This window comes from Silurus meridionalis, chromosome 9 (assembly GCF_014805685.1).
Source record: "Silurus meridionalis isolate SWU-2019-XX chromosome 9, ASM1480568v1, whole genome shotgun sequence".
In the NCBI taxonomy this organism is placed as follows: Eukaryota; Metazoa; Chordata; class Actinopteri; order Siluriformes; family Siluridae; genus Silurus; species Silurus meridionalis.
In genome coordinates, this window is record NC_060892.1 from 18535310 (window position 1) to 18547547 (window position 12238).

The following is a 12238-nucleotide window of genomic DNA, read 5'->3' on the forward strand; positions in this document are numbered from 1 at the left end:
TCCCATTTAAAAACCTTTTCCTAATACTTCAACATCACTTGCACTCAAGAGAAGAATCATAGCACAAATATATCTATCTCACCCCACCCTTCATGTCAAATCCAGGCATTCAATAAGCAAATGACTGAGAGAAAAAACAAACAAATCCTGTAGGCCTGTCTGTCTTTCACCTTGAAAATAAATATGTTAATCATCCACTGATATTCTGTTAATTCACAACTAAAATCTCATTGATCTGAAAGCTCTAACCAGTTCCTAATGAGATCTACGAGATGAAATGGATTTGCTCAAATCTCAACACTGAAGGTTTTTTACTCTAAATCTTTTGGCTCTTTTTCATTTCAAATGTTTTTTCAGCCATGTCTCCGAGGACTAATGAGGACACTTGTACATAATAGTGTGGAGTTGATTTGTGTGAGAAAGGCTCGAGTAAGATTTGTGTGAGAATGAGTCCGTATCTAAAGCCTGCATTTCCACAGCAGGAGAAACTATTTGTTAGGTTTCTAGGCCAAAAAACATATTCAAAAGAGTCATGATACTGCATTGATGGAAAAGATAAGAGAAGTATTGTTTCTATTATATCTTACTTTGGTATGTACACACGTTGGGAAAGACAGAAAGTTGCATTATGATTTGCATATAGTATTCTTCACAATCGGTCATGAAATCTATGGAAAAAACCCCTTATATAAGTTTCTACAGATACAGTTTATGTATACAGTTTATGAACAATGTAAATGTTTATATAAGGATCCGAGGGATGTCTGTACAATTGTACTCATCTGTAAACTGTAAACTTACACTGTCTCCAAAGACTGATGATGAGCCGCTACATTCGTTTGTTCATCTGTTAAAAGGCATAATATGAATATGAGAAATGATGTGTGACTTTGTGAAGTCCAGAAAGCTCTGGTAGATTTAAAAATTTTTTTTTTTATGGGAGAAAGGCTAAAAGCGAGTGATGATCTCTAACACCTAAGGCAGAAAAAAGGTCTGAACCTAAGATAAAAACAAAAGGCTCTTTTCTTTGCGCCACATAACAAGCATGTTGCAGAAACACGTCTTCTGCTTTTTACCAGCAGATTACCTAAGCAACACCACAGAGCCTTGTGTCTGTGAGCTTCCTCGTGATGCTCAAAGTTGCCTGATATGCAGAAGCAGACTGGCAATGTGACGCTGATCGAAACAAGGGGCCTACATATTTCAAATCAAATGATAAAGGTAACCAGAGAACACCAGCAAGCCAGTACCTGGGTGTATGGGCCAGAGTGAAGCGTCTCTGGAGAACAATGCTACGGTTCATCAGAAGTTTCCTGAACAGCAGAGGTGAGTTGCGTGGAGAGTTACGTGGAGACTGTTTGGAGTTTGGGGTTTCACACGGAGAACCTCCTGAGGATCTCGACTTCAGCTTCATGGCATGGGCTGCCATTACACAGCTGTCTTCTTCTTGCATCTCATTCATGGTCCAGAAGTTCTTTAAACTCCTCCAGGCTAGACTGAACTTGACAGATATCCGGTATTCCCTAATATAATTCCCAGAAAGCCTGCACAAACTCAAACAGGAATCCAGTCATTCCCCTGAGCTCCCATTTAAGCCTCAGGATGGTTTCACCTCACTAACAGAGCTGCTGAGAAGATCTGACAAACACTTAAAAAGTGTAACTCATCACCTCCAATCCATTCCCTGGTTTTATTTACATTACAAGAGTTTGCTCCCTCCCCTGCCTAAATATGGCTAGACGAATTACTGGCTGCAGTTAGAGAAATTTAGGGAGGAGAGATGGTGGACAAGGCGAAAGGGGTGGCTTGGCCTGGAAGCTCGCAAAGGACTGCACGGTCAGAGTAAAGGAAAGGAAAAAAGTTCACTGCATAATAATTTCCTTTCTCAGCCTGTCCGTATATAAACATTAACCACCCCCCATCTCTTCAGGGCCTGTAGCACTGTACTTTCCAAACCGCTGGTCTGTCTCTGTCCACGACACACACTTTCTCCCAGACTATGGTCTAATGTGCCAGTTTGCCAGCAACAGACACTCATTTATTTAAAAATTGGGGAAAAAAAAAAAAAAAAAAACAAAAACAGCTGCAGTCACAATGAAGTCATGTAAAAAGCATTCCTCAATTTCATATTTTGCTCATATACAGTCAGATGCTGTTTTCTAAACTATAAGGCTTGATAAATATGTTTTTTTGTTTTTCAAACAAAAACAGTTATCAATACCTTCAAGGAAGAGAATCATATTGTATTTCTCTCAGCCCTGGAACATTTCAAGTTTCCTTGAAGTATAAATACAAAGTTACAAAGATAATTTTGTATTTTAAATTTCCTTCTCATTTATTGCCAAAGAATGTTCCCATTAAATAAACAAATGGTGCATCCCAGGAATTAGATGTTTTTGCCAGCAATGTTTTGATATCTTAATATCATTTAACAAATTTAACACATTTTTTAAAATTTGGACATTTGGATTTGTCCAGCTTCAAGAATTTAGCTTAAAAGGAGAAAATCTTGACAATTCCACATATTGAGAAAGTTAATGTATGAAAGAAGGATGAAAGGACCAAAGATATTTGTTAAAGTATGCTGAAATAAGTAGAACAGTTAAGTAGATCATACCTTTATAAAATTAAATATTAAATGTAAAACACACACACACACACACACACACACACACACACACACACATGATTATGCAATTTAATCAATATAATGAAAAAGTAGTATTGAATTAATTTGCTTCATTTTTTGTATTACTTAACCAATTTATTTTAAATTGTTTTAAAAATGCATGTAGACTGTCAAATGTTGATGATCACAAATGTTAAAAATAATAAACTGTGTTAATAATAAAAAAAGCCAGTTTTATGTTTTGCATTTCTTCCCCCTAACCGTACCAATAATAAGCCAAACTGTGACTTAAAATGAAAACTATGCGCATTGATAGTTTTATATTCTATGCTGTAATTTAAATAGTTAGTGTAAGTTAATGGGTTAGTTTGTATTTATTGGTGCTGGAGATGCATGGATGCACAGTTACTCATGAGGCAATTCAGCAGTGCGCTTTGAAATTTCAGCTAAAGCAACAGAGATGTTTGAACTCCCATAAGACTTTACCACGAGATTACAATATCCTTAGAGTTGATAAATACTCTGGCTACCCCTGAACCGCATGTAAAATACTTTACTAAAAATTGAATACCTCACTGGAGTCATTAATATTCACACCTGGTTTTGAATGAATGCCCCTATATACACTTCATATAAACATATAAAAGCCACACAGAATGTGTAATGCATGACTAACAATAATGTGCGTTCTGGTCATAAAAATATACATACTTTAATAAAATTAATGAAAAATAAAAATTAAAGGTTTAAAATGAACATAAACTATTAAAGAAATTGTCTATTTCTATGTACCTTTTCAAACACAGCTGTTATGTGAATGTTTGCCAAACCCAACCAGCAGATGGGGCTCCCAGAGAATATTCCCAGCCTTACATAAAGCTTAAACACGTACACCAGCTCTCAGACTTGGCAGTGTGCACATACAACACACACACACACACACACACACACACACACACACACACACACACACACACACACTTTACAACAGGGAACACAGTTTGTAGAGGAGCAATATTAACACAAAAGCTTTACTGTCTGAAGAGATAAGAAGTTCAGCACATTCAATTTCAGGCTTCACTGAAGCCTTCTTCTCCAACAAATCATAATTATATTGAATTTCTTATCTTAATTTTTGGTAATATGATTTAAATTTCAAATCCAATTTAATATACTTATGCTCCCCACCACCGCCCACCCCCAGCCCAGCACTTAACATTTTAATCCGATGAACATTGTACACACTCGTTTCGATTGTAAAACACATTGCTCAAGTAGGATGGCAATTTCATTATGTAATGTGTCAATACATGAATGCTGTTCCAATGTTTTTTTTTTTACATTTTATATGTGAAAATAAAGCAAAGTAAATTGTATTAAATTTCGAACAGCTCTTCGAGTATCTACATGATTCAGGTTTATTTTACTTTGCCATTTCAGTGTTGTGTATACATACCAGACCACATAATTATCAATATGCTCTTCAGGTGCATTATGGACAGACCAGTAAAGAAAAATGAGAACCCTGACTCAGCCAGAAGCTGTGATCTGATTGGTTTAGTATACTGAGTACTAAAGTTCAGTAGCTCGAACCAGGATTTTCAAGGCCATTGCCGTAGAAACGCATTCTTCCCACTGCGCATAGCCTCTTATTCACCATGCATCACAATGACAGAGATTCAGTCGGCAACACGCCTGTTTATGAATGATTATAGCAAAATTATTTTAGTATCATACAAAATCCCACTCATTCTTTAGGAGCAGCAAATCGACACAACATTGGTGAACTGGAGGAAGAGAGATATTTAAAGATTCATGTTTGCAATACTTTTTGGATGAGCATTAACATCTAGTGGTCCCCAACTAATGTGTATTTGTTTCCTGCCTTCAAAAAATGGCTTTTTCAATCAGAGAACTTTATTTAAGGAGAGCCCATGATGCTCACTGACATACAGTTGATGTCTAAGAGACCTAGAATGATAAAAATAGATCTACAAGTACAACTATAAGAAAACTAAAAATACTGTTATCCATAAGGTTGACCTTCTTGACCTTAGGACTAATGTTCATAGAAGAGGTGATGCATCTGTGACACCTGGCTATTTGCAATCGCTTTTTAATGTAATTGTTTCATTGTACAAATGAAATAAGGTGGATCACTGGAAAACACTGCCCTCTTGTGTGTGATTGCAGCTAATTCACATAACATTTATTGCTTTGAAGAAGACTTGTGTATCACTAAACCCGAGATACCCCCCTCAACACACACACACACACACACACACACACACACACACACACACATTAGTAGGGGCAGAGGAATAAGGCAGACCTAAATCCGTGCCATGACAAATTTGCTGCTGAGAGCAAAAGATTGTAATCAATTAGTCTCGAGCCACGGCTTAACAAACAGCAGGTCAGTATCTCGAAAGAACATTATGTTGACTGAAGTCAAACAGTGCCGCTGTGAGGGGACAAATGACACATCGCTGATCATTGTGGATAAACAACAACAGCAACTTGGAAGACACATACAAGGAAAGTGTCTCTTTTTGAATGAAAGATGTACAAAAAAGGCTACGATGTCTGATATGTCAGTTTTACCAGACACCAAAGCACCTGTAACAATACAAGATCTCCACATGTAAAAAAAATAAAATAAAATCAAAAATATAGCAAATTTCAGAATTGCATTGCATCAAAACCAAAAATGGTGATTTTTACATTAGGAAGAGTAATATATGGAATTATTGTGATGACATTACATTGGAATAATAAAATGAGGAAACGTATAAGCAGCACAAAATACATGAACATTAGAACTATTAAGATTCCTGCTATATCTACAGCTGTAACTACTTAACACACCAAGTGTAACCTTGACTTTAATAATGAAATTAAATGCAATTAGGATCTGAGAATGACCAAATAATTGGGTCTTTGAATACAAATAACAATTTTGCCACAATTGATTTAGGATTCTCAACCTGTGGTGTGACGATGAAACTATAACCAAGAGTAAACAAAACAGATATTTTTGACTTTTTAAAGGTAATGCGATATTCAACTTGATTCATGACTAACTCCTTTTTGTCCTTCACTTTGCTTTCCAGCTGGCTGATGTGTTCTGCTCTCACACTGGGATTTCATGTGCTCCCTGTTGTTCTGTGGCACCACACTGCCCACCGTCCTATGAGTCAGGTGCCCATGGTAACTATCGGTATCCGTTGGGAAGCCGCTCCCAAACAGACTCCGTTTCTGACAAACGGCTTAAATCACTAACGTGTTAGAACTCGTGCCCCTGTTGCTGAGACAAACTCTGTTTTTAGTTTAGTTGCAGGCGGATAGCTCAAACTTATTTTCTGGATCAGAGCAGTAAATTTGACGGGGTCTGAAACTGCCATGAAATCAACAACATTATCGACCTAGGTGATGGTTAAGTGCAAGTTTAAGAAGCTTCACTGATTTCTAGTTTCTTCTCTTTAGTGCTGCTGAGACCTCAGGTGCAAAGAATAATCCTGGAACATTGGGTGGTTTTGTAGAGTCGATTTACATTCATCAAGCTAAGCCACGGGTCTGCTGGTTGGATAAATGGGGAAATTAGAAATGTCAAGGTTGTGCAGTGGATAATAAGCAGAGCCAAAGTTTGACAGGGTATATAACAGGACATCCAATTATGGTCACTTCATGCATGTTTATGCATGTCACTTCTGTTCATGTTGGTACACTTCAGCTAACGTCTCAAGAATCATTCACCACGTAGTCATAGACCTGCAGGTCACAGATGGCTATGGAGATGGCAGGTGAGTGCCCTGCTTATCAGAACCCATATTTATATCAGACACTTCCACTTTTGAAAGTCACTTTTACTCACTTTTTAAAGACGTTTTTTTGAAAGAACTGACATGCATGTACAGTATATACACACCAGGTAATACTCACTATCTATGGAATAGAGCGAAACATTAGTAGGTCTCAAGTATGTCGAACTCAGTAGAATGTTGAGTCTTTTTACATCTCTAAGACCTAGCATTTAAGTCATTTATTCTTTATTGTAGAAATGATATAGGTCAGTGCTACACTTTTTCCCGCAGGCTACACTTTGCCTGAACAACAAACATATTCTTAACTATACATGTCCAGCATAACTGACACATTTGTCAGTTTGTAACATTACTGTACATTCATTTAAACAATCTTTCTACTTCTGTGTATGTATTAATGCATTATTTAATTGTCTGTTTTACTTATATTTTGTTATAATCCATCTTTGTAAAATGGATTATAACAAAATCCATCTCTAATCCATCTAATGGTTGGATCCATCTAAAATCCATTTGTGTAATTCCTATGTATGTCTGCACTATGTCTATACTTTCTTCTGCACTGGAAGCTCCTGTCGCCAAGTCAAATTCCTTGTGTGTGTAAACAAACTTGGTAATAAAGCAATTTTTGTTTATTCTGATTCTGATTACTTTGCTGTTATAATAGACCAGACTGTTTAGCTATATGGTCAGAAGTTTGTAGACAACTGACCATAAAATTGTTAAAACAATGTGCTATAGGAACCTCCACTCTTCTGAGAAGACGTTCCACTAGATTTTGGAGTGTGTCTGTGGAGATTTGTGCTTATTCAGCCACAAGGGTGTTAATAAAGTCAGGCACTGTTGTAGTATGAGGAGGCCTGAGGTGCAGTCAATGTTTTAATTCATTTCCAGCTTAAGAACAGGGCACACAAGATCCTCCAACCCAACACATATAAACTTAATCTTCCTAGAGCTGACGTATTTGCTTTAGGAGATTGTCATGCTGGAACATTTTTGGATCTCCTAGTTTAGGTGAAGGGAAAATTTAAAGCTACAGGATCCAAAGACAATTGAATCCTTTTCAATTTGAGCCTCCATCTTTGTGGTAATAGTTTGGAGAAGAACCACATAGTGCTGGAAAAGTCAGGTGTCCCCAATACTTTTGTCTATTTAGTGTATGAAAGCCACATCTACAGTTTTCTGTCAAACAGGGTTGGATATAAATGTTGATCAGTGTTTATTGTGAAAATCAATGTCAAAGATTAAGTAACAAAAAGTTTAGTAACTGACCTGTCACAGGAGCAAGACTAAACACAGACTATATTACTTATTTATTTAAAGGAAATATGCTGGGTCCCTGGTGGTCTATTGGTTAGGATGCGGCGCTCTCACCGCTGCGGCCTGGGTTCATTCCCCGGTCAGGGAACCAACCCCAGGCACTCTTAGTGCCTTTCCCAAGCCCGGATAAATGGGGAGGGTTGCGTTAGGAAGAGCATCCAGCGTAAAAACATGTGCCAAATCAAACATGCGGATGATCTGCTGTGGCGACCCCTAATAGGAGAAGCTGAAAGAAAGTATTTAAAGGAAGTATGCTGATAAAAATTATGATACAGGGATACCCTGCTTGTGATTGGTCTTGTGTGTCAATATTCTGAGGAATCATGGAAATAGAAGTTCTGAGTTTTGACTTAGATCAGTGCAAATGGTAGCAAATATTATTCTACGCAATTCCTTTAAACAATAACATATGATATTGAAAGAACCAAAGTATTGGTTAAGCATGAAAACAGTAAATTAACAATCTTATGTGCAAGAGTCCTTCAGGAGGATGTTGCTGCTTCTTGAATGTGAAGCTGTTTTCCTCCCTCTATAGGTTTATTTAAAAATGCAACATAAATGTTTTATTTTTTCATATTTCATAACGTTTTCTACCACTTTCCCGAGGCTCAGTTTTATGGGTGCAGGGTCACATTAAATATTCCATTCCATTCTTAAAAGGGACAAAATGTATAGTTGTGGGAAGTTACATTGAGTCACATTGGTGTTTGTATTATTAGCTATTTTATTTGTTTGCGATGGAAAAAATCCAAGTGTTACATAAAAATGTCACTGTTTGATCTCATCAATTTTTTACAGATAATTATTCACAATGTTGCACAATCTATACAAAATAATGTTCCAGGTTTTTCTAGTCATTCTGAACAAACAACCAAGGTAAAAAATAAAATAAATAAGGTGCAGATTTATTTCTGAATACATGTGCTGAGTCCTGTTTCTTCATAAGTTCCCCAGGCATGGATACATTGCATTAACAGTAGGTTAACGTGTCTAATCCTCAGTTCCACACTAGGACACCTTCAAACCCACCCTGGGAATTTTAAGCTCATTTACAAGCTGCCACGGATTGTTAGACGAAGCTGAAGTGAGTGCTCAAAATGCATTGTATAATATACGAACAAACCAACCCAAATACAATAAACATAATCTGTGGAAACAAAGCAAAAACCTACAGACTACAAGTGATGCTTTGGCACACAATAAAAAAGAAAAACTACAACAATATCTTGACCGTGACAAACTACATTGTATTAGATTTAGATATGACATGTTAAGAGTTGATGGGTAGTGAGCTTCTGACACAAACAATGTAAAAGTTGTCATAATATAGTGTTTTATTTAAGGATATTGAGGAAGCTTTCACGTCAGGTTCTTGCAAATCCAAATGCACCACTAGTTATCCAAAATCCCCACGATCAAATTGACAAATAAGGCTAATTTAAGTTTTTGCCACTAACCGGTGCTTTATATAAGCCTCGTGGGCTTTTCCTTCACAAAGCAGGATGTCTGGCATGCTCTTGATTCATTACCACTGCCTGTTCCCAGAGGCTCCGAGACACACAGATTGCTTTCAGCATTCCTGTCTGCGCCATGTGCTCATGCTTGTACTGCATTAACTCTAGTGTTATCCAGCAATCTAGATGGGATTCGAAGTAGATGCTGAAAGCATACGGGAAGTGTTCACAGCAGTTTGCCTTTCTTTTTATAACACTTACAACCTAATAACTGAACTTCTGCAACCTAATGCATAGGAAGGGCATCAGTTTTTCAGTTCCCATAATTGCTGATGCAGCTGCAATTGTGTTAAAATGTCAAATATTCCACTTTGTCTCATGCAATCCAATTATCTTAATATTATAATTGGATTTTCAGTGCAACTATCTCATGTTTTAGTCTTTTAACAAGGGTTTGATAATTCTATAGAAATGCACTACATAAGCTATAAAGTTGGTAAAGAAAACATTTATCAAAAAATTACTCATTGATATTAGTACATAATAATATAAATAATAGTAAATACTGGCACTCAGCTACCCACCTTGGAGGACATTTACAATAAACGCTGTGTGCAAAAGGTAGGGGCATTATTAAAGATACCTCTCACCCCAATCATGGACTATTCACCCTTCTCCCATCAGGCAGACACTACAGGTGCCTCAGAGCCGCACAGGCAGACTGAAGAATAGCTTTATTTTCCTGTGGCTGTTACTGCACTGAACAGCTGATCATCATACAATGTCAAAATACACAACTGCATTGTCATTTTTTTTTTTTTTGCACTGCTTATCCATTATGCATTTTTGCACCATCTATAACTTATCACTGCATTACTGTATATTCCATCCATATTTATTCTGTATATACACTATCATACAACATTCAAACTTCTACATAACTATATCGTCATTTGAGCACATTATCTCAAAATCTTTGCACAATATATAGTACATTACTATATATACGGTACATATATTATATATACCTACTGCACCTTCTGTACATTATTCACCCTCACCCCTGTACATATGGACCCCATACCCTTATTTATCACACTACTATTTATTTATTGTAAATAGGCCACTTATGAACTTCTGGATAGATGCTAAATGCATTTCATTGGCTCTGCACATGTACCTTGCACAAAAACAATAAAGTTTAATGTAATGTAATGTAATGTAATGTAAATACCACTAATAGTACTACTTCTACTATTAATTTTTCTTCTACTATTGCTGTGCTGCTTTTCTAGTATTAATTCTACCAGGGTTTGCTGGCATATAAACAGTACATTAACACAATGTTTTATTATTTTTTTTCTATCCTTCACATAATTTGCTACAGACAAAGATTAAGTCCAAAATACTTTTTCAACATTTGTTGTGACACTTGGTCTGATTATTTGGGTTTGAATTGTTTTCAACCCATGTCACTGACGCATCTGTTTTCACGGTGCTTGAAAATACTCATGCGAATCATAGTCACAAGTCTAACGGATGCAAAAGTGAAAAATAAATCATCCATTTTCTCCTCCTCGACAGGCCTAAAATATAAGCACATGTTGGCCAAACAAATTTACTCAAAATGGCCAATCACAAACATAGATTTTTTATTTTTTTTTCATCATAGGCATTACTACTTTGTGAATTCTGTATAACATGCCTTTTTATTTATTATTATTATTATTTTTTGGGGGAATAATTTAACAAATTGTGGGTCTGTCTTGAAGTGGATGAAATGTAGGAATTATATGCTTTTATTTATGTGTCTCAAATTCTATCATCGTTCGCTAAAGCTTGTATTATTATATATAATATATTATTATGTCATGCAAGCTGCCTAATGCTTAGGCTACTTTTTAAAGTTGTGTGTTTTGGTGCTCTGCATCACAGTGATCAAGCGCATCAAGATGAGGATCAGAGGTGATAGCACTCTCAGCATTAGACAGCATTAGGCCTGTTTCTCTCTCTCATATCTAGCTCCCTCGCTTCACTTCTTTTCTGTACGTAAGACGGTCTCTTTATTATGAGAGTGAGTTCGTGAAACCTTTCTGGAAAAAACAACCCTAAAATATTGCAATAAACATTAGAGACTGACGAGCAACACAATGCTCTTGGTTCCTGAATTTCTAATAATAGTTCGGCTATATATTTTATTATGCCACATATGATTGAGCATTGATCAACCTTAATAATTCAGTTGCTGAGCTACTGATAGATATTTTGGATACTACAGAATTTGAGTACAACAACTACTACTACTATGACAATCACTACAACTTTGACTACAACTTACTACAACAGTAATGCATTTATGACAATAAGTAACAATACTATGACAACGCTACAGCTGTACTAGTTCTAATATTATATATTATAATAATTTTGAGTACTTGTACTACTACTATGACTACTACTGAATTTATGTCCACTAGTTCTAATACTACTTTCGCTCTTGCTACAACTATACATACTAGAACTACTACTATTACAACTAATACATTTATGAGTACTAATACTACTACTACTTGTACTATGACAACCATTAAAACTATGACTACTAGTACTACTACTACTGTTTCTAATAATAAAAATAAAAATAATAATGTGTTATTATTATTATTATTTTACAAGTTCTAGTACTACTACTAAACTGATAAGTACTAATACTACTACTATGACAACCACTGCAATTACACAATGAGTACTACTACTAAAACTACTACTACTACTAATACTACTACTAATGAATGTATAACTACTAGTACTACTTCCATGGCTGCTACTAAATTCATGAGAACTAATATTACTACTATGACACCACTGTGACTATGAGTACTACTATTATTACTACTACTACTCCTACTACTAAATGTGCTAGCACTATTAATACTTCTGCTACGTATAATTTAATATAAAAATTAAAATAAGTATTTAAGTTTGTCATATTAGTCACCAGCAATTGAGAA

General features: G+C 35.9%; 1 protein-coding gene across 5 annotated transcripts in view; it reads right to left on the minus strand.

Moving 5' to 3' along the window:
• LOC124390986 (cAMP-specific 3',5'-cyclic phosphodiesterase 4D-like) overlaps window positions 1-12238 on the minus strand; it is a 76420-nt gene that overhangs the window by 40462 nt on the left and 23720 nt on the right. For 2 of the 5 annotated variants that reach the window (XM_046857165.1, XM_046857163.1), the window contains exon 1: window positions 1251-1671. The exons of the other annotated variants lie outside the window; for them this stretch is intronic. In XM_046857165.1, the coding sequence (XP_046713121.1) occupies window positions 1251-1462 (212 nt within the window). In that variant the 5' untranslated portion in view covers window positions 1463-1671. Of the gene's footprint in view, window positions 1-1250; window positions 1672-12238 lie in introns of those variants that run through there. 5 annotated transcript variants of the gene reach the window in all.